This window comes from Felis catus, chromosome B3 (genome assembly GCF_018350175.1).
Source record: "Felis catus isolate Fca126 chromosome B3, F.catus_Fca126_mat1.0, whole genome shotgun sequence".
In the NCBI taxonomy this organism is placed as follows: domain Eukaryota; kingdom Metazoa; phylum Chordata; class Mammalia; order Carnivora; family Felidae; genus Felis; species Felis catus.
This window is the reverse complement of record NC_058373.1, coordinates 18504817-18528404: the sequence shown is the minus strand read 5'-3', so window position 1 is coordinate 18528404 and position 23588 is coordinate 18504817. Positions and strand designations below refer to the sequence as shown.

Sequence of the window (23588 nt, the reverse complement as noted above, 5' to 3'; positions counted from 1 at the left end):
TCAGTTGGTTAAGCATCTGACTCTCAATTTCAGCTTTTAGGTCATAATCTCTCAGTTCGTAGGTCTGAGCCCCATGTCTGTACCGTCAGTGCAGAGCCTGCTTGAAATCTTAGCTCTCCTTCTCTTTCTGCCCCTCCCCTGCTCATGTTCATCCTCTCTCTCTCTCAAAATAAATAAAGAAACTTAAAAAAGTATTTCTGTGCCTGTGACACTGACAAGCCTGAGTCTGTGTTGAAGCTGGAGGGTGAAGGGACAGAAAGCATACGAAATCTTGCAAAGCAGAAAGCAGGGCCACCGCATTGACTCCTGGGGGGCCACTCACATCGGCAGCGGTGTGGCCCCTGCAGCTGGACTCGGTGCTGACGTGATACGAGGAAGACTGAGCATGAGCTGGTGACTTCATGAGAGTGAGAATGAAGTGACAAAAGGTGACCCGCGAGGAGAGGTGACCCCTAAGGTCTGGTGTTTCCATCCTGCCCTGGCACACCTTCCTTCACCACCCCCTGCACATCAGCTGCTGCTCTGCCTCAGCCTCCTTTGCTGCACGAAGGATCAGTGCATTGGTTCCTTTGCCTAAAGAATTGGGATTCTCTTGAAAACCTCAAAATGCAGGGGGCGGAGCAGGGGAACCTATGGTATTTGCAGTGGATGAGCCCTCTGATGCCTTCAAGTAGGTGAAGCCTCCCTGACATCCTACCTGGAGGATACGGCTTGGGCGGTGGAAGTGGCCAAAGATGAGGACGGATGGCTGGCCCTTGACAGCTCCTATTTCAGACCAGTCAGCCTCCGCCCCATCGGGGTTGCCAGATTTGACGCTGATCTGTTAGGTTTACAGAAGGGTTGAAAGCAGACATTTCAATAAAAGCCAGTATCAAAATTGTTTTTTGAAAAGGAGCAGGGATGGCAGGACACTTGGTACCCTTGCTCTTTCTGTGTCCCTGCCTCACTCCAAAAGCGTGACAGAGTCCCAGCTAGAGCCGGGTCGCATGTGGCTGGGTGAACAGGCAGCCTCTGCCCTGGCCTCAGCCGTGGAGACCCTGCAACAAGGAGGTTACTCTTCTCTGCTGCTTTCTGCCTGGGGCTGCACATTCTGGAAGATATGGGACCTGCCAGAACCACCCTTTATTGACACCTAGGGGCTTTTTGTCTGGAACACCTTTCCTTTTACATCTCAGATGGGATTCTGTGGGGAGGGCCTCTTTTCCTGTTTTAATAACCCATTATCAACTACAAAGTTGCCGCTAGTAAAAATATCAATTATCGCTTATGCAATACTCCTGGCATTGCTTGAAACCGCATTCCATCCTCTTAACATGATAGCTGCTCTGAGCCAAAACTCAGAGAGGGTTTGAGGACAAGCTGTGTACACAGTCGTTAAGGCGGCCAAAAGAATATATTTTTATCCTGTAAATTGAATGCCAGTTAAGCAGTAGTGATTACTGTAAGAAGCTATAATTTATACTAGGAGAAGCGAAGATTTCTCTTTTAAGATAAAAAGTATTGCTTAAGAGCCTCAAAAAAAAAAAAGAGAGAGAAAGAAAGAAAGGGAAAAAGAAATGGCAGTAACGAAGCCCCCAAGGTCTCAATTGTGTTGAAATTTCTCAGACAAACCCTTGGTGTTAGAGAAACAATGAGTCTATATATACAGGACCCAGAATACTTCACAGAAAGTCACACAGACTAGCATTTAATAATTTAGCAATTGGGGGAGTCCCATTCCCGAAATTGGTCTGTTCCTTAGAATCTTCACCATCAGGGTCGAATTTACAGATGATACGTTTGGGCCTTGTAGTGTGTGTGTGTCCAGAATCTACCAACAGTAATGCGCTCCCTCGCTCTTGCCTCCAATCTGGGAATCCAGGCAGAAATAAAGTACAGTTAGGATTTTGACTTTGACTAACCAAGAAGGGTTTGTCCCTAAACCTTTTGTTGCTTGGCCAAAAGTTTGATGAGAAGTCCTGCTCTTTGTTACCAATATGGGCTTCTCCCTGGAATGTGTGGGCAAGAGGAGGGAAGAGCAAAGGAGGGCAAGAGTGTGATCTCAAATATTTGCACTCCGTCACAGCATGAAGAGTGAGGGTTCCGGTCCGTGCTCACTAAGAAGGCAGGCGTGGGGTCTGTGCATGGAAGCTGCGTGGAGGCCCATCTCCGCTCAGCATAGGAAGAAGCTGTTGTGTGGTCCCCTGCCACCATCTTAATGGACAGCCTGTTTCTAGAGGCAACGTTCTTAGTTCTGGAGGTTCACCGGTCTCACTTGGGAGCCTCTCAAAAATACAGGTGCTGGCCACAGGCTCAGGAATCCTGATTCACTTGGTCTGAGGTGGGCCCCAGGTATTGGTGTGTTCAAAGTTTCTCAGGTGATTGTCACCCAAGGCCAATGTGGGACACTTGGTAAAACCATCAATAGTGGCTCTCAGCTGTGCATCCCTGGGGAATTTAATAGAAATGCAAATCATTATCCCCCTCCCTGTCACCCCATCCCCAGTCCCCTTAGACCTATTGAATCAGAAACTCTGGGGTGGGGCCCAGCCCTCTGAGTTTCACAGGCCCTGATAGGGAATTCTAGTGTGCACTGAAGTCTGAGAGTTGATGAGGTTTTTGGGGTGATAGTGGGTTCATGGGGTCCGGAGCCGACGACCAAGAAAGAATTCTTCAAGACGTCTTTGCTGCAGAAAGGTGATTTATTGAAGCACGGGAACAGGACCCATGGGCAGGAAGAGCTGCCCTGGGACATGAAGAGAGACTGGTTATATACTGTGGGGTTCTTAGGGGAAGTCCAGGGGAAGTTTCCAGTGAGATTTCCATATGCTGAAGAAGACTCAGAGGATACTGGAGGCCTAAGGTTGTTTTTCCCTCTAGCAAAGCATTAAGACAGGAGGGAGTTCCTGGGGAAATGTTTTACTCTGCCAGCCTCAAGTATTTGTTAGTGGGTTATAAGGCAGTTTAGTTCTATCTGCCATTTTCTTCTCCTTTGTTTCCCACATTACTATGGAGGGGTGATGGAGACATAGGTCCCGCAGGACTATGATCTCTATTAGGTAGCCCTTTGTTTTCCCCCTTTCCTTTGTTCTTGGGCAGCCTGGAGTGCCTGAGAAGGAATATCACACATATTGCACCTGGGGGGGGGCGGGTGCAGGTTGCAGCCTGTCAGCTCGCCTTATGCTCCTTCATCAAGAGCCACTTGGTCAACACTGTGGCAGCGGTCCTAATGGACTTGACCATCACTGGGGAGCATTTAAAAATCTGACGCTCAGGTCATGCCTCATACCAGTGAAATCAGAACCTCTGCTGGTGGGGTAGTGTTTTCTAGGGATCGCCTGGAGATTCCACTGCATGACTGTGTTTGAGAGCCAGTGCTCTGCAGAAATTGAGCCAGGTCCCTCTTGGTCGCAAGACTATAGAATTGGTCTCTGAAATTCTCTGTCTCTAGTGCTCAATTTCATTAGGTGGAACATAACCTGCTTTACAGCTGGAGAAGAAGGACAGGGAACCCGTTGTTGCGGATGGAAGGTGTGGCGGCTTGCTTCTGATTTATTACACTTGCAGGAGGAAGGACCCACAAGAATTCTGTGATGTTTTCAGACTGACCCTGCCACCTAAATATAGCAAAGAGACCCTAGACCCACGAGGGTGAAAGCTTTTAGGGGAAACTCTTAGATACACTCAACTTGGTTTTGTTCAATTTATTCTATCACTTATTTTATTCTATCACTTATTTATTATTCTATCACTTAACTAACACTTGTCCGCACCTTCTGTGTGGTGAGCACCGGGCCAGACTGTGGGGAGGCTCTGGGCTGTTTTGAGGAGTAAAGAAGAATGACAAGTTTTGCCTTTAGGGAAGTCTTGAGAGAAGGACCATGGTGCTTGGCAGTTCAGGCTAGAGGGATCCTTGGGCAGGGTCAAGGGCAGCTACAGAGAGGCAGTTATCTGCCCTCTGGGCCTTACAGAAAGAAGAGGACTTTAGCTGGAAGGAAGTGTGGGAAGGGGCATCCACAGAGAGGTGAAGAGCTTGAGCAAAGGCCCTGGGATCTTCGTGGGAGTTGGCCCTGGGGTCTTATGGGAGTCATACAGTGCTTGCTGTGGGGCTGCAGTTGTTTGGGGCTGCACCCCTCTCAGGCCTGCTGACCCATAGCATACATTTCACAGTTCTGTGAGGAAGGGAGGGGGATACACATGCCTCCCCCTACATTTTCAATCCAACCGCCCCCCCCACCCCAGGAAAGGTGGAAAAGGCAGAGTCCAAATAATTAGGCCATAAAGCCCCTCCTGATGTGTGGTTTTTAAGGAAAGGAAGGGGTTGATGGTCATTAGGAGCAGGAAGCAGCCTATCCTTAGGGTTTCTGCTGCCTGGAGCATCCTGTGCCCTTTGATGTCCCTCAGGGGTCTTTGAACTTGGAGAAGCTGCAGGTTTTCTCTGGGCAGCAGGTCCCTCCTGCAGGTCAGCTAATCCCCTCCTCTGCACTGCCTTTGAAGGGGTTAGGAAGTGCTGGGGGCTGGTTTCCAGTACCCATTAACACAGCAGCCCCTAGAAGAATTAGTGACTGAGATTGCCACTGGGGTGGGGGGGGGGTGGGGAGACTCCGTTTTCATCTCCTACCCCCTTGTCTCTTTTCAATTTCTACCATACACTTATCCAAGCCAGGCCTTCTCCTATCGGCTGAGGAAAACCCTCCCTTGAGAAATCAGGCAGTTGCCACCGTTTGCGAATGGAAAGCTTGTTAAATCCAAGCTTCCAAGCAAATCAAAGTTGCTAAGTCTAGGTGGACTTGAAAATACTCTTGTTTAGGTAAGGGATGCCAGAGGTTAAAAAGGAGAAAAATACTGTCCTTCTGTTCCTTGGTGGGGGTGGGGGAGGCCAATACAAAACCAATGAACGTACGGCATTTCTTCTAGGTAAATCTAAAAGATGGTCATTTGAGGCCTGATTATGAGGTTTTCCAACGCTACACCAAATTTCATCTTCAAGTCCATAGAGGACCTTTGAAGGATTTCTAATGTGATGTTCTCTCAAACTTTAGACACTGTTTCCCATCGCTGTTCACAAGGTGGCTGGGTTGGATTAAGGCAGAACCTGGGAGGTAGACCAGAAATCTGATTTCAGACCAGCTGGCAGGAAACCCTTGGTTCCTGGAAGTGTTTGCTGCTGCTGGCAGAAAGGTACTGGGTGGGCATCTCTCTTTGGGCTCTGGTTTCCACCCTGGCTCAGACAGAGGAGCTTCAGGAAGCCTTAATGCCTCAAATCTTGTGGCTCTTTAGAGCCTAGGTCTCAACCAGAAAACGAGTCAGTATCCTGAGTGGCAGTCTCCTAGTAATATCTTTTTAATGTGCAAAATTTTCAAATATCAAAAAGGAGAGGATGGGTAGAGATCACAAAAACTTCAAGGTTCCCCACCCTGATCTCACGCTCCTTGAGTCATTCTCCAACCTTAACGTGCCCCCCCCCCCAGCTTTTCATAACCCTGGATATGTCTGTGTCCCTCTCCTGCCCATGTCCTCTGAGCCTCAGGTATTTATGGGAAGGGTGGAGGGTAGGGTGGGTGCTAGCAACGTCTCAGATGCATGCTTCAGGTAAGAGAACTAGGAGGTGTCTAGAAGGAGACCAAGTCTGAAGCCCCTCCTGAGTGTCTCAGTCCCCAGGGAACCAGAGGTGTGATTCCTCCAAGCTGGGCCCAGGAAGGCTCTTGGCTGCTGCCCAGCACCTGTTCTCCGCAAGGCCATGTCCACACTCTGTAGGCCCCTCTTCTCCATACTGTCTTACTGGCATTGCCCTGACAGTAGACCTTGAGCCCTCCAGTGCCTCTTGGCTTTCCACTGCTAATCCTAAAAGGGGTTTTCATATCCAGTCCATAGTATTCTGAGGGCTCCCTGCCAGCCCCTCGACCTTCAAGACAAGCCACTCCTGCATGGGTTAGCAGGTCCCATCGTTTGCTCTCCTTTGGGTGTGGAGGCAAATTTCATCCTCAGAGGGCTGGGCCATGCATGCAAGTTCAGAGTATAGACTGCACAGGCTCAAATTGTGCTTGACCATTTATCAGCTATTTGACCCTGGGCAAGCTTCTCATCTTCTTAGTTCCCTCTCCGTTGGCCTCATTTCCCTCCTCTGTGAAGTGGGGACAGGAAGGTATCCTGTGAGTGAGGCAACATATGTAACGGGTGCTGGAACAATGAAAACACTGTTTCTCTGCTTTTCTGGGTGTTCTCTCCTTCTTAGGCAGGAGGCCACCATCGTATCGCATCTCCTTTCCCAGTTCCCACTGTTAGCGTCCCATTGAGCATCCATGTTCAGGGAGAGAGCCACCTTTGTCTGCACCTTTGATGCATGTCCCATAGGCACATGGGTGCTTTGAGCCGTGCCTGGTATGTGACAGGCATGGAGTTGGTGTTGGTAGATGGATGAGCACACGATTAGGGTGTCAACTTAGGGCCTCCATATCCTCTGGGCTTGCCTGGCTCAGACCGTAGTGAACGGCAGCCTTCAGCTGACACAGGAGGGTATGAATCTCCACCTCTGGTGAGTGTGGTGAGCAAAGCCTGCCCTTGGATCCCACCATTTTTTACCCTCTTTGCCTCATCTACTACCACAGTGCCCAACACACCTGCCATTACAGTCGCTCCTCTGGATGGATGTGCTGAGGCTGACTGTGTTAAAATGCAAACTGCTTTGGGGAGCAGGGAAGGAAAGGGAAGGTTCCTCTGAATCAGGGACTCAAGGAGGACAGGAGCAGACAGGTAACCCTGGGTGTTAGATACTGGAAGTGGGAAGAGAAGGAACCACATTCTTCTCCCTTCTCTACCTCACTGTGGAGCTGGGCGGTGGAGATTTGACCCACTGCAGAGGGACCAGGAGATTTGACCTTGGCTCCCTGAAGTGCTTGCCTCTGTGGCATTGTGCAGAGCCCAGCTCTGTATGATTGGAAGTGGCCATATATTTCCCTAAAACTGGGATAGTGCTCTCCATTTGCACATCAGTTGTGCCATCCATTGTTAACTGCAAGTTCCTTCTTGACGTCTGGAGGGTAGGATGGATTAGCTCGGAATTTACGTCTTTGGAAGGTTTTTTTTTTTTTTTCTTTTTTTTTAAATTTTTTTTTTTAATGTTTATTTATTTTTGAGACAGAGAGAGACAGAGCATGAACGGGGGAGGGTCAGAGAGAGAGAGACACAGAATCTGAAACAGGCTCCAGGCTCTGAGCTGTCAGCACAGAGCCTGACGCGGGGCTCGAACTCACAGACCGCGATATCATGACCTGAGCCGAAGTCGGCCACTTAACCGACTGAGCCACCCAGGCGCCCCACGTCTTTGGAAGGTTTTAGCTGTCCTTCCATTTCCTGCCCTATTCCAGTCCGGTGTCTGCAGCCCCCTTATGCTAATTACTCTTTAGACCAAGAAGCAGAAAGCATGTGTTTGTCATTCTCACCCAACCTCCCAGTTTCCTTTCACCAAGTAGGTGCTGTGATAGGGACAGTGCGGTCTTTCCTTGGCAGGACCTTGGGAGCACGTTTATCGAAAGAGAAACACTTTGTGCTGTTCAACTTCTCTGTTATGGTCTTGCTCGCCAAGCTGGGCACGTGGTCTCCTTGTAGATCCACCCGGGAACAAAAGTTTGGGGTTGGTTCCCCCATCATTGCAATGCACCTTTGGCAGACCAGGAAAAGTGAGTGGAGCTGAGACCCACTTACGCTGAATCAGCCTGGGTTCTCAGAATGCTTCCTGATGCTGGCAGGCCAGGTCCTTGGATGCAGAGGGGATCCCGCAGGACCAGCCAAGAGGGTCCTTGGTTTTATGCAGGATGGAAATTAAATAGGAGTCAGCACAGAGTTTGTTGAAGATTTAGAGAGAGGAGATACAGAGCATCTGGGAGACTCAGAAAGGAACGGAGCACAAGTCTTTTCTTTGGGGCCTAGGTTTTTTTTTTTTTTTTTTACTGAGGGTGATAGTCTGGTATAAAGTCCCTCAGGCATCCAGGAACCAGTTAGAACAAAGACAAGGGTCTAGGTGTTATTCCTTGGACCCAGGGCTCTTGGTGTCCTCCAGCTGTTTAGCACCAGTGGTCTGGAATACACACATGGTAGCTTTGTCTGGTCATTCTCACTGGTTCCTCCTTAGATGTTGCCTGTTCTAGAGAAATCATTAACTCCCTGTCCCCTATAAGGAGGACATACACTATTTGTACTATGAGGCATGGGTAAAGTGGAGTGAGGGTTCAAGTCCTAGCAAGAGTAGAAGCAGGAAAAGGGGCAACAGGCAGATTTTTTAGGGAGTCTTTCAGTTTCCCTACCTCATTCCCATGCCCCATGCATGCCGCCATCAAATACAGCTAAGCCAAAGGAGGACCCACCATAGACTTGATGGAGAACAGGAGACCCAGTGAACCATCATGCAGTTTGGGAGGGTGGGGGGAGCACATCACAGGGATGTCAGCCTTATTGATGCTGCTGGTCTCTGGAGCTGATGGTGTCTACATGGGCTTCACAGCATTCTGGACTTCAACAGGTCACACCAACCCTTGGCTGGGAGCATCTCTGCATTGTAGGCCCAGAGCAGGCCACAGAAGGGACAACAGCTCCGAGGCCAGGATGGCATTCATTGTGTCTATGATTATTTTTGGAAGAGCTCAGTGCTTTTGTAGTCTTCCTTTGAAATAAAAATAATGTTTTTTTTTTCCCCAGTAAATGTTCTCCTTTTAGAAAGCTAAGGAGAACCTCACAGAACTTAACATCTTACCATTCACTTTTTCACTCAGCAAAGGCACATTCTTTTATGTCACTCCTTGACTAAATGGATTTGATACTGAGAATGTCCCAGGTTTAGTTGCACAGAAGAGGCATCCCTCTTTCTGTTGGAGATTTTATTTGCTCTCCAGGCACCTTCTTGTCAAAATCGACTTAGGCTGATGTTCTTTCATTTTCTTGGATGCTGTGAAAAGCTCTCAGAGGATATCCAGGCTCTTTCAATACCTCACCCTCCAGCCCAGCGATTTGGAGGACTTTTCACAGGTGTACCAGCAGCATAACCATCAGCAGGCAGAAAAAGTAGGCGTACGTTAGGTCGTACAAGAAGTCACTATGAGACGATGTGTGGAAGTTTCCCTTCTCTAAGATGGCTCTTAGCTCCTGATAGCTACACCTGGCCACTAATTCTTCTCCAGGTGTGTCATCAGCTTGTGTTCTTTCTCCCAGAATCTGTAAGTCTGTAAGTAATTTGTGGACATGGATATACTCTTACACCAGTGTATGATATCCACAGCTCCTAGCACAATGGTGGTATTCAAATTAGTTCAATGGCATTATTGGCTACAGCTGTACAGTCCAACGAGGTGGCACTTAGCCACAGGTGGATCTTGAAATTTATCTTAAATAAAATTTCATATCATCAGAACTTCCATTCTTTGGTCACATAGCACATTTTAAACACTCAGTAGCCACCTGTGGTCTATGGCCATGTTGGACAGCACACAGGGAGATTTTTCCTCCATTACAGAAAGTTTCACTGGACAGCATGGGTCAGAATGTATTGATTTATCTGTGATCCCTGCCAGACCGTGGGATTTCTGCGGGCAGGCCTGTGTATGCCACTCCTTGCTGTGAAACTGGTGCCCCGAAAATGCCTGGTGCAAGATTATGTTCAGTCAGCTCTTATTAAAAGACTGAATAGCAACTCTACCTTAAATTGTATTCAGTTCTACAGATTAAGAATCATGAAATGATTACATCTTGAACTAGAAAACCTTGTGTTTTTTTTAATTATTATCATTTTAAATGTTTATTTATTTATTTATAATATAATTTATTGTCAAATTGGCTTACATGTAACACCCAGTGCTCATCCCAACAAGCGCCCTCCTCAATGCCCATCACCCACTTTCCCCTCTCCCCCACCTCCCCATCCACCCTCAGTTTGTTCTCTGTATTCAAGGGTCTCTTATGGTTTGCCTCCCTCCCTCTCTGTTTGTAACTATTTTTCCTCCATCCCTTCCCCCGTGGTCTTCTGTTAAGATTCTCAAGATCCACATATGAGTGAAAACATATGATATCTGTCCTTCTCTGACTGACTTATTTCACTTGGCATACATAATACGTTCCAATTGAACTGGAAAACCTTTTAATAGTCATCTGGTTCAAGCCCCTCACTTCCCAGCTGGGAAGACAGTCCTGATATGATTGGAACCTTGTCTTAGGTCCCCAAACTAATTAGGGCAAATCTTTAACACTAGCAATGACCTCTTTCTCCTTGGACCATCACTCTGTCCACCATGTTAAACTCTCTTAGTGTTTACTTTGAAATGGCAGTGAAGAAGTCCTCAAATGATCATTTAGAAGAAAATGTCCTTAAGTTGAGCCAGTTTACCTAGAAGCCCTCTAGAGCAGGTGTATTCAGTGTGCATGTATTAATAGCATTTCCATTTGACTTGGGACCAGTGTAAAGGTGCCCATGTGGTAACTAACAATATTTTACATTGTTTTGGAAGTCTACCAAATTTCATAAAGCAAGAAATGAGGTGTACACATTGAAAGGGAAGAGTCAGAGTGGTTGTTATCTGCATGTTGTAAAAGACTCATCTGACAGGAGCGCCTGGGTGGCTCAGTCAGTTGAACGTTCGACTTCAGCTCAGGTCATGATCTCACAGTGCGTGGGTTCAAGCCCCACATCAGGCTCTGTGCTAACAGCTCGGAGCCTGGAGCCTGCTTCAGATTCTGTGTCTCCCTCTCTCTCTGTCCCTACCCCACTTGCACTCTGTCTCTGTCTCTCTCTCAAAAATAAAAAAGCATTTAAAAAAATTTTTTTTTAAAGAATCATCTGACAGACTATTGCAAACAATAAGTGTTCATCATGGTGCAAATCACAAGACCAATATAGAATAATTTATGGCTTTCCTATACATAGGCAGATCAGTTACAGAAGAATGATAAGCAAACCTCATTCCACACATCTGCCAGAGATATGGAATACCCAGGAATGATGCTAATAAGAAATGTAATACCTTTCTTTACAAAATAAAACTTTGCCAGAGGTCACTTAAGAAAGCCTGAAAAGATAAAGAGGTGCCTGTGTCCCAGGATGGCAAGACTCGAAACTTTAGTGATTCTAGTTCTCCCCAAATTAATTAGTTCATTAATTCATTAATTAGTTCATTAATTAGTTCATTGAGTGCAGTCCCAAACTGAAAGGCCTTTTTGTGGAACTTAACAAGCCAAACGCATAATGGGAGTAAAGTTCTTAAAATATCTGAGATAATTCTGGAAACACACACACACAAAGAGGAAAGAAGGAGAATTGGCTTATTAGTCTGTTTACCTTGTCATCGGTAGAGTTTCTGTTTTCTTCTAAATGTTTATTTATTTATTTTGGGAAAGAGAGAGCTCAAGCAGCATAGGGGCAGAAAGAGAGAGGGGGAGAGAGAGAATCCTGAGCAGGCTCTACACTGTCAATGCAGAGCCCAATGTGGGGTTTCATCTCACCAACCGCGAGATCATGACCTGAGCCAAAATCAAGAGTCAGGGGCTTAACTGGCCGAGCCACCCAGGCGCCACACAGATGGAATTTTTTCTTAACACTTACAGCCTTTCCATCCGAATCAGTGCTGTCACTTCTAAGTAGTCACCTTGGGGAGGGTACATCCTTATTCTATCAATGTAGCTACCTTTCGTAGCATCTTTGGAATGTCTACCAGGAATCTGCTTCAAATGCCCTTCTCCCCTTTTATAGAATATCTTCCCGGGTCAGAAACCCAATATACCTTTGTAGATATATATATATATTTTTTTTTGTAAAATTTTTGAACATCATTTGATTGAAGCGTACGGAAACATTCGCTCTGGACGCACTCACAGAATGCTTTAAGCAGTAAGGGCCCTATGCACAGAAGGCTATGGGCGTCCCAAGAAGGTGCCTCTCATTTGTTCATGTGTTCATGTTGGGGACCATCCCATCCTGGAGTCATCCTTGTGTTTATGAGGCAGAGGAAGGACACCACAGGTAGCCTGTATTCTGGGTGCTTGGTGAGCTGTCATATGGACCTAGATGCTCACGTGCTGCTTTTGTTCTATAGCCATTTATCGAGCCCTGCCATGTGCCCAGCCCTGCCCTGAGACCTGGTGGAGCAGGGAAGGGTGGCCCATGTCACAGTTCAAGGACTATCTTTGTCATGGGTTGGGGAGGTGAGGGCAGGACTAGAAGCATGGGGGCTGGAGAGCCAGTAGGAGTTATCAGAGCCAGGAAACGGTTTCACTAAGATGGCAATAGCTTCAGCCCTCCAGGCCTGTGTGCCTCAAGGCTTCACCAGCCCCAGGCTGCTGGATGCACAGAGAAACAAGCAAGAGTGTGACTGGTGTGTGCTTTCAAACCTAGATCTGCCGCTGGGAGATGTAAAGAAACAGGAGGCTGTGCCATGGGCCCCCATCTTCGTGCTCTTCCTGCAAAGGGCAATGAGTGGTATAGACCAGTGGTCATCAGTGATTATCCTTCACAGGTGTCCTGGGGGGTGTCTGCAGTCTTGGACGGGATGACTGCCTCCCAAGAGCAGTTGGGCTTCTGGGGCTCCCACAAAGCTGCTCTTCAGGGGTCTTACTCCAGTCCCTGCACCACATCTGCCAGGACAGACCTGTTCTATTCAGTTAGCTCACTGCAAAAGAAAAATGGAATTTTTTTTAAGTTTATTTATTTTATTTTGAAAGAGACAGAGACAGCACAAGTGGGGTAGGGGCAGAGAGAGAGGGAGGCAGAGAGAGAATCCCAAGCAGACTCCACACTGCCAGCGCAGATCCCGATGCGGAGCTCGAACCCACGAAGCTGTGAGATCATGACCTGAGTGGAAACCAGGGGTCAGACGCTCAACCAACTGAACCACCCAGGCGCCGCAAAAAATGGAATTTAAAGGCATTTGACAGAGTAGCACCTTTTCCGTTCACCATGAGCCCACCTTCCCTTTGGTGTGGCATCTCCCCACCTCCCTCGTTAACTCTGTGGCTCTCTGAGGGCACCGGGTTTGCAGTTTGGGGACTGTAGCCTTCTTCCCTCAAGCGTGTGTGTGTGTGTGTGTGTGTGTTCCCACATATGCCTCACTTCCAGTCCTTTAGAATACAGACTCCACGAAGGCAGGGGTCTAGCCTCTGCCAGACTTCTATTTGTAGAAGATACCTGACAAATATTTGTTGAATGAAGGAACAAATAAATGAGTGGCATTAAGATTTTGTCCCTGTTTAGTCATAGATGAGGAATTGGAGGTGCACAGTTGCTGGAATCCTCATCCAGGTCTGTGCGACTCCAAAGCCAGGACCCTCAAATATAGCACTTGCTTCTGCATCATGAGAATGGGGTTTCATATCATCTCTTTCTTTTTTCCTTTTTCTTTTTTCTTTAAGGTATGTTATCATTGAAAACTTCACTTTGTTAGCAGATTCTTTCAGAATTCATTTTATTTCAAAAACCTTTAACAGGAATTACAAGATGACCACTATCCTGAAACACACACGCTCACAATCAGACTTTGATTTTGACAGTTCTTGAGAGAAATCCAAATCTTGATACCCTTTACTGGATGTGTATGTTTTTTGGCGTGTCTACGCTTACATCATCTACTAGGGTTGAACTGAAGTCTACTCATAAACTATGTACTTGCAACAGAAATTTTTTTCTGCATAGCTCTTTTTTTTATTGTTTTAAATTTTAATTAAATTAGTTTAATTACTTTAAATTAGTTAACATACACTGTTATGTTAGACTCAGGTGTACAATGTAGTGATTCAGCAATACTGTCCGTTACTCAGCATTCATCATGATCAATGTGCTCTTAATCCCCTTCACCTGTTTCACACATTTCCCCCCACCCCACCTCTCTAGTAACCGTTTGTCCTCTAGGGTTGAGTCTGTTTCTTAGTTTCTCTCTCTCTCTCTCTCTCTCTCTCTCTCTCTCTCTCTCTCTCTCCCTTTGTTCATTTGTTTTCTTTCTTAAATTCCACATATGAGTGAAATCATATGGTATTTGTCTTTCTCTGACTAATTTCATGTAACATTATACTCCCTAGCTCCATCCACGTTGCCGCAAATGGCAAGTTCTCATTCTTTTTATGGCTGAGTAATATTCTATTCTATATATATACACCACATCTTCTTTATCCATTCATCTGTTGATGGGCACTCGTACTGCTTCCGTAATTTGATTATTGTCGATAATGCTACTATGAACATAGAAGTGCATGTATCCCTTTGAATTAGTATCATCTCTTTGTTTGCATATGTTCATTAAACTATCAGAAAATTGGAAGCCAGCTGCTCTGTGTGCAATGTGTCCAAGCAGAAGGGAGTCTATGGGGGAAGGTGCCAGAAGGGGAGAAGCCTCATCATCGAGAGCCACCGTGCCTGCTGTGGTCTACCTGGCCTGGAAAGATAGTCTCAGAAAAAAGAGTCTGGCCTGGTGTGTGACCTGAAGCACATCACCCTAGTTTTACAGCCCCACAGGGGCTCATCAAGAATGAAGGAAGTGGGGCGCCTGGGTGGCTCAGTCGGTTGAGCATCCGGCTTTAGCTCAGGTCATGATCTCACAGTCTGTGGGTTCAAGTCCTGCATCGGGCTCTGTGCTGATGGCTCAGAGCCTGGAGCCTGCTTCAGATTCTGTGTCCCCCTCTCTCTCTGCCCCTCCCCCACTCATGCTCTGTCTCTGTCTCAGAAATAAATAAACATTAAAACAAAATAATAAAAACAAACAAAAAAGAATGAAGGAAGTGTTTGCTTCATCTGGAGGGTATAAAGATACAAATGGAAATAGAAGTGAAGATACTCAGGCCAAATGATGGCCCAGTGATAGTGCAACTGTTTGTGCAGAGTGGATTCTTAAACAGGAATAAAAGGTGAAAATAGTTATCAACATTACCTTTAAAAATTGCTTTTCGGAGGTGTGCCTCAGGCACCCGACACCAAGGCCTTCACACCTGATCTTCCTGACCCTGTTGGAACCAGCAGCCATTTCTTCAAGCATCAGATAAAATTTAAACTTCACCTGTCAAGCCTTCATACCTTGTGCCCATGTTGCATGCAAATGTGTGTTGTGAAACACCAGAATCACCCTCAGCGTCATGCTGCACGCACAGAGAGCGGCCCAGAGACCTCCTGAGAGGAGGGCAGATACACAGAGCTGTCCCACTGTGTTAGGGGATGCACACTCTTGCACACGCACATGTACACGCTCAGGGACAGAGTGAGGGCCAGAATCACTCAGGTTATGCACGCCTTCTCTCTTTTCTTTTTCTCTCTTGACCTCTCTCTCAACACAGTCAATTGCATTTTTGTTCAATGAAAAGTTAGAGCCCGTTTGATGGGAATCTTCTGTACGGATAAACACACAATACACAAGCCCAGGCAGAAGGAGGAGACAGACCTGACTCATATACCTGACATCAAAATCCCTTATACGTAAATTCAGGAACTTGAGTGTTTTCATTACTTTTGTGCTCTGGCGAGTGAAGAGAGACGGTGTATACTGCATGTGTCTTAACCATTGTCAGTTGCTGCGATATAATCCACTACAGCAAAGCACACTTAACACCAACGCTGTGCTGATCATTATTTACCCACTGGTGATCCAAACTTCATGGTGACTTAGGATCATTCTTACTGTGATGATCCTGTGTGTGTAGGAGGCAAAGCTGAGTCTGTAGAGACTCCAGATCTACTCTGCTGGTTGCATTGCTACTGAATCCCTGAAGGCTGATAGGCTCATTTCCTTGGACAAAAACAGAAACAAACAAAAACTCCTCCGGCAGGGAGAGGATTTTGATGTTATTGTTGCCTACTTGTTTTGTTCCCTCTGAATCGGGTTATTGATGATCATGACAATTTAAGCTGCATAAATGAGTGCGACCTGTTACCCCTAGTGACTTTTAATACTTGCAAGTGACGTTTCTGAGTAGCTGTAGATTGAGGGCACAGTGTGGTTCTTGTCAAAGAAGTATTGACAGTCGAGAATTTTCCTTCCAGTATAAAGCTGATGTGTTAGTTGTTACTGTTAAGTAATATGAATTAATACAAATCTAACTACTATTTCCTAGAAACTGCCATGAGCCATCCCTATTACTGCAGCATCCGTGAGCACTTACTGAAAATGGACTGTCAGTATGCCCACAGGGTTAATAGGGTTGGCCTGGGTTGGCCAGCAGCCCCTTCAGTGTGGAGGCTACGTCTCGGGAGCCATTTCCCCAGGTTCCCTGTTTGGAGGGGAGGTGGGACCTCATTGTATACCTGTTGTCAAAATCCCAAAGCTTCTGAGAAACAGACTCAGAGCCAGGTAAAACCAACACTTTCAAGATGGTAGATATACCAAACCTAAAACACACAGCCGTCTCCATGGTTTTCAGGATTTGGGGTGAAGCTAGGAGGGGTGAAACATTGTAGGGATTCTCTTAGAACTCCCTGCATGGTACATATTAGATTTCCTAAAGCTAATACAGAAGCAATGTGTTACTTGTTTTAAGATAAAATCAACTCAAGGCCATTAAGTTGTGATTGTGTCTGATAAATCTCAGTCACATGTGACATGAGGCATGTCCGTGTCCTTAACCCCACTGTTACTTAGAGTCAGAATTACTGTGTTCGCTTAATGCTACTCCTTCTTGTTAAATATAATGTTGCCAGAAGTAATAGATGCCCTGGGACATAAACCTAAAACAACATACATTTCTCAGTCAAGTAATCCTGAATTTAATCTAAAAATAGCCTAAACAGTAGTTTATGTAAACCTCAAATATCAGGACTCCCAGCCCAATGCTAGTTCATCAAACTGTAAATTTATGAGGCACTTAGTTAGCATTTGAACATTTTAAACTAGATCAAGCATGATCTGTGTTAGAAACAGGCTCCAGAAATCCAAGAATCCCACTCTTGGCTGATCTTGCTGACTGGAACATTCCTTGGGGAAGTCCTTCTCTGGGGCCGGCGTAGTGAAACACCAACATAGCACACTGTGTAGGCATATGGTTATCGACGGCATAGTCAGCTTTTCTGAGCACTGTTTTAAACATAGTTTTGTCTCCTGAGAGACGAGGCCCTCTGGCCAGCAGAGTCTGGCAGTGTGAGCAAAGGAACCTCTTTCATTTTACGACCAACTTGACCACGAGAGAAAACTTAGAAGTGGTCACAGATGAAACATTCCTCCATAGGTGGTGAGGCCATTCTGCCAGGACTTGGATCTCCTCCCGTTGTGGTTTCCTAAACAACATCCTTGTTGTTTGAAAAAACCCATCTGGTGGCCACTCAGGGGATCCCAGCCCAGGATGATGGGAACCGGCTTATAAAAGTGCAAAGCTAGAAGAAAAACTGACTCACAGGTTGGTTCTCTGTAGGACTATATTCCCCAAGGGTGACAGCAGACCAGTTGCACCTGGTCTGTGTGCCGTGCTTACACCTTGTCATTGAAGATAGAACGGAGCCACTGTTTTCCTGAGACATTTTCTTTCTGGAACCTGTACACATTTAGCAGAGTTCACCGAAATCCATCAAAATTTTCAGAAGATCTGTTTATTTCGAAAACCCTATCTCTAGTTTCATTTAAAGATATCAGATAAAACCCTAAGACAAATTTAAGATGCCTTTTAGCATCCTTTGCTAAAGGCACTTGAAAAACCAGCCACTTCCTTCAAAAGTTAACACAAAACAGGGACGCCTGGGTGGCTTGGTCGGTTAAGCGTCCGACTTCGGCTCAGGTCATGATCTCACGGTCCATGAGTTCAAGCCCTGCATCAGGCTCTGTGCTGACCGCTCAGAGCTTGGAGCCTGTTTCAGATTCTGTGTCTCCCTCTCTCTCTGCTCCTCCCCTGGTCTCTCTCTGTCTCAAAAATAAATAAACATTAAAAAAAAAAAGTTAACACAAAACAAAGAGATGATAGGCAGATAGACAGATGGATAGCTGCAGATACCTATTGGCATAGATAGATAACAAGCAGGGAAAAAAACTAAAAAGCTGAACAATGGTGCTAAAAAAATAGGACTCATTTTATTCAGTGAAGTAACCAATAGAAATGTATCTAAATTACTCCTATTGATCAGATTTATCTGACAATTTCTTGGCTCTTCATTTAACTTGAATTGGACGGATACCTGGTTTCTTGGCAAGAGGGCAAGACTGAATCTAGCCAGAGAAGGCTTTCATCATTCTGTTGAGCAAGACGCCATGGTACTAGACTTAGTGCCCTCGTAATGGACATGGATTCTCTGATTTTTGTGGTGCTTTCTCCATTATTAAATAGCTAGTTTATTCAGTAAATATTCACAGAGTGCCCACTCTGTGCCAGTCACTGGTAGAGACTCCACCAGGGATAGAAAACTGCCCTGGGGAGTTGGACGCGCCTTTTGGGAAATGCAGAGGGAGAGGGTGATGTCTAGGAGAGCGGTCTGGACCACGGGAAAACATGGCCACCAACACATGGGTCCATGGCACCACAGATAAGCTTTCTTCTGACAGGGTAGTAGTTGGTCAATTGACCAATTGACACCCCCCCCCACCAAAAAAAAGGTTCAAGTGGAGAAACGTAAAGAAATTATACTTAGGTGCCTTAAACATTTGGTTTAAGCTGAAGCCATGAAAATGTTAATTTTTTCACCAATATTGCAGTGGCGGTGAACGCTTTTTCTTAGAGGGTATGTGTCTGCTGATTGCCCTCGCACGTCACCTTCTTCACACAAACCACGAGTTATAATGAAATGAGTTCAAATTCCAGTTTCTTTTTCTTTTTTAGATTGGGTAGAACACAAAAGATCCTTGTGAAGCAGTCTGGACCAGATTTTTATGATATTTTTTCCTCTCATCTCTTACACTTGTCTTGCCCACATCCAATTTGGCAGTGGGCTATTTTTAGCAAGCTAAGTTAGTTTTCATGAAAACAACTACTCTTGTTCTTGTGTTTCATGTATTAATTGAAATAGCAAGTATTACTGACATAAATAGGCTTAAGAATAAATGCAGTTAAGTCTTGATAAGCGTTCCCTTAACTCACAGGAGCAGATATGTGGGTGATCAGAGACTCCCCTGCCAGTCTGAAGATTCAGGAGCACGAGTGCCAGGTGGTGTGTTTTCCAAGGACTAGGATAGCTTTGGCTAATCCAGCTCCCCATGGTATTGGTGAAGGGAGTGTCTCCATTGGCAAGAGTATGAGAGTGGCTTGGAGGGTGTGCAGAGTAAGAATACAGGCAGGCCTCTGTCGACAGACCCCAGGATTAAGCAGCAAGCAGGGGGCATTGATGGAAGATGGTCAGAGATGTATGACGGAAACTGGAAAATGAGGCTCCAGAGAAGCCTTTAGAACCTCTTTTTATAATTATCTCTGTTTGTGTTGTCTCCTTGCCCAGGCAGGCAGTGATCTGGAGTCAGGGATGGCATTTTGTGCACCGTTGTGTCTTTGTAGTCCATTAGCTGGCACTTGGGAAACCTCTGATAAATATTTTTTAATGAAAGGAAGTACATGTTTTCTCCATTGGGCTTGTTGGCAAAGGATGGGCGTCCTTCTGCACAGTGAATCTCTGCCCTGGATATCACAGGTCAGCAAAGTCTGGGCCATCTGATCTTGTATGTTCTGTGCCTCAGGTTACCCCAGTGACAGCATGTGAGCAAACTAAGATCCTTGTTCAGCTTCTAGTGTGCGGTCAGCCACATACATCTAGACAGGCATCCTGGTGTCTATTAGGTACAACTGGGCATGGAGGCCACAGGTATGATGTTGGTGGACCCAGGTTTAATGATGTGAAAGACAGAAAAGCCACATTTTCCACTGATTTGAAGGTTTATACCTATGATATTATTATATAAGTCAAAGTCATGGGTGGTTCCCATTAGACCTTCCCATAATGACTTCTCCATAGGGCAACAATACACTTAGATCACTAACATTGGTCTATTTTAGTGTCACAAATAAGCGTAACCATCAGAAGTTTACAGTGTAAGAACGATAATATCACAGCATTAATGTAATTTTTCATTTATTCATTTACTTAGCAAATGCTCCTTGTGTCTGCTCTGTCTTCGTTCATTAAGTAAGGATGTCATCGCTCAATGTCTCTATAAGCTCGTGGTTGCTGGTCTGCTTTGTTGAGAATAGCGTACTGGGTATCAGCCTGTGTCACTCTTTGTGTTTCAGACCTGATTTAAGTTAGCATAGTATGCTGGAACCTGGAACTGCAGATGAAAGCCTATAGCATAAGCGTCCGTCTCTCCTTTTCCTTTCCCTCGGGCAGCTTGGGAATGAACCATGATGATGACCACTCATCCTGCGCTGGCAGATCCCACATCATGTCAGGAGAGTGGGTAAAAGGCCGGAACCCCAGTGACCTCTCTTGGTCATCCTGCAGCCGAGATGACCTGGAAAACTTCCTCAAGTAAGTCCTTGAATCATTCCGTACAAGCACTATAATAGAAAATATTTCTGGGACGTGTGGGTGGCTCAGTCGGTTAAGCGTCCGACTCTTGATTTCACGGTTGTGAAAATGGTCTCACGGTTGAGAGCCCCGCATCAGGCTCCACCCCCACTCTCAAAAAAAAAAAAAAAAAAAGTAATAAAAAATATAAAAAAATGTTTCTAAACAAGTGCTTCCAGAAGACATAATAATAATTGAGGTCTTAGCAAGTGTGGGAAAGAGAAATGAATCACTTAGAACTCTGATCTGGCCTAAAGAGGTGGTCAGTGCGAGTCTCCTGTATCTGGCCAAAACTTCCTCCCACGTGTGCATCTGCTAGGATGTTGGGCACCCAGCTGCTATTCGTAAATGCATTATTGATTGACAGAATATCAGCACAGTGACCAGGACTTGAAAAGAACCCCATTTCGTTTCTCTGCAGTACTTTGACTCTGAGTGGACACCACCATAGCAGTGTCCTTGGCTTCTACAGAAAAAGTCACTTCCTTAATGCTCAGCCTGCTTCCCTTGATAGGGGGCACACTTGCTGGGGAGCGAGGCTTGCTCACCTCCCCCCTCACATGTAAGGATGGGCTGTGTTTATCTCGCTGCCACCTTCTTTCCAGAATATATCTGCATCATTCCACTTGCAGATTGCTACAGAAGAGCTGGCCGTCTGATTTCAGACCTTCGTCAAACAAAGTCTTTGCTCAGGTACCATAAGGATCCCTTAGTGTCAAGACCTCAGGGATAAACTTACAGATTGACGGGTAGACCCCAATCACTTCCGTACTTAGTTGTATTCATCCGTCCACCACATGGAGATGGAAGGAACTGAGTCTTACCTGCATATGGAGCTTTGCGGTTCAGTAACACATTAAAGTACCCCCGTGAATTCGGGATGCAGAAGCCGGGCATCACTCTGCCTTCTGTCCCTATCCTGGGTCTTCTTTCATGATATTTCCTGTGGGTGGAAAAATTATGTGCTACACAAGGCTTAAAAATGGATTCATTAGTTTTAATAGCGTCTATTTCTCCCTGAGTACTTGTTATCACAGAATCTCCATGAAATGTTGTTGTAAGCCTCTTGACATTGTTTCATTTTCCCCAGAAGGGTCAGTGAAACAAGGCAGGATATTTTCATTTGCTCACATACACATTGCTGGTCCCACCGCCTTTCTTAAAGTGTCATGTGTGTCTGAGCCCGGGGGAGGTGGCCAGCGTCGGCCTGTGTATACTTGCGTGCAACTCTCTTTTTCAAGAATCTTGGGGTGAGGCTGGGTTTCCTCTCTACTACCATCTGCCTTGCTTTTGGGAATTGAAAAACAAAAGCATTCAAATATTTAACCTCCTAAGGGAGCCACAGGCTCTTAGCCCCCAATTCAGTTTTTCAGAGTTGTTCTCAACATCTGTGAATGTTTCCATCGTGGTGGAAATCCTGACCTCCTTTGCAGATCGTGCCTCCAGCCAGTTTTTACTGAGGGCAGAATGTGTGCTCAGGTAGGACACCTAGACCAGTCAGCTGCCATGGCCTGACACAGGCTCTCCAAGAGAGTCCGCAGAGTTGGAAATAAGCACTTTGTTTTTTATTCAAAATAAAGGAAAAATGACCCTAGCTTCTATTTTTTTCTTTATTCATGATAATTTTGCTCAAAAATGTATTCTTTTGTTTTAATGTTTATTTATTTAATGGAAAGATAGGAAGCAGGAGAGGGGTAGAGAGAGAGGGGAGAGAGAGAATCCCAAGCAGATACCACAGCTGTCATCACAGAGCCGTACACGGAGCTCAAACCCACGAACTGTGAGATCATGACCTGAGCCAAAACCAAGAGGCCAAAACCATGAGTCGGATACTTAACCAACTGAGCCACCCAGGCACCCCTCAAAATGTATTCAAAGAAAATACTGTGGGAATCGATTTCAGAAATAGATTTTCACCCAAGAAAGCTCAAACTTGAGAAAAGTACGTTAGCCTCACGGGGTGTTATTCCCAGGCCCTTTCCTAGTTGCTAAGCCCTCATTGTCTTCTTAGTAAAGATCTTCATTTGGCCAGGTAGAAAAAGAGTCCAGTGCCTGGGTCATCTTCCCATACATAATTCAGAGATGCGTCCTTCTCCCCTTCTCTTGAGTGACAAATCAAAACAAAAATCTGGGAAGTAGCCTTATAAGTCAACTTGCCCCTTGGCTCTTTCAGGTCGAAAGTCAGCACCTGTTTGCTGGTCACAGACCCCAGGAGCCAGCATGCGGTGCGTCTCCCTCACAAGCTGCCAGGCATGCACTACAGTGCCAACGAGCAATGCCAGATCCTGTTTGGCACCAATGCCACCTTCTGCAGAAACATGGAGGTAAGCAGCCGCGGGAGGACCGGCTCGGGATGGAGCGTCTGGCTTCTGTTGGAGGACACAGGTATCCATACTCCACACACACACGTGCACACATATATGCACGCACCCGTTTGCTTACCCTGACGTGCGTTTACATATGCCCTCGCGGGCATTTGCATACGTGCACCTGTAGAGAGCCACACGTGTGCACATGCACACATGCAGTTACATGCGTGCATAGACACACTTCCACACACAGGAAGCTTTTTTTTTTTTTAATGTTTTTTAAGTTGATTGATTCTGAGAGAGGGAAAGAGCCAGCAGGGGAGTGGCAGAGAGGGAGAGAGAGAATCCCAAGCGGGCTCCGCATTGTCAGTGCAGAGCTCACACAGGGCTCGAACTCACAAACCGTGAGATCAGGACCTGAGCCAAAGTCGGAAGCTCGACCGACGGAGCCACCCAGGCGCCCCTGTCCTAAGGCTTCTAAACATGTGTGAGCCCGATGAGCCATCACCACAGGTTCCCTGGGTTGCTGTCCGCAGTGTACAGATGGTAACGCCAAGCCTCAGAGATTCAGCGGTCATTCGAAATGGCTTGGTTAGCAGGTAGTAGAGCAGGGATTTGACTCGGGTCTGTTCACCCCCAGAGCACACACTTTCTCCACCATGCTGTTGACAGCAGGCCATGGCTTGGCCACTTTTGTGGGTGCGGGTGCTGGGGTAGAGGCGCCAGGACCTGGGGCAGCACAGTCTCCATGCCGTGGACCAGGTGGAGGCCACAGCAACCTGCGTTGGCAGTTGGCAGTTGGCAGTTGGCTCAGGTCGAGGAGCAGAGCCTGTGCCATTCTGGAGCAGAAGAACAGAAGCAGAACTAGCTGGGGATAT

The 23588-nt window shown here is 46.2% G+C and overlaps 1 protein-coding gene across 6 annotated transcripts in view; it reads left to right on the top strand.

The window, feature by feature from the left end:
- ADAMTS17 (ADAM metallopeptidase with thrombospondin type 1 motif 17) overlaps window positions 1-23588 on the top strand; it is a 346632-nt gene that overhangs the window by 155206 nt on the left and 167838 nt on the right. For all 6 annotated transcript variants that reach the window (XM_023254981.2, XM_023254979.2, XM_023254980.2 and 3 more), the window contains exons 9-10: window positions 20222-20362; window positions 22575-22725. In XM_023254981.2, coding sequence (XP_023110749.1) covers window positions 20222-20362; window positions 22575-22725 — 292 coding nt within the window. The remainder of the gene's footprint in view (window positions 1-20221; window positions 20363-22574; window positions 22726-23588) is intronic.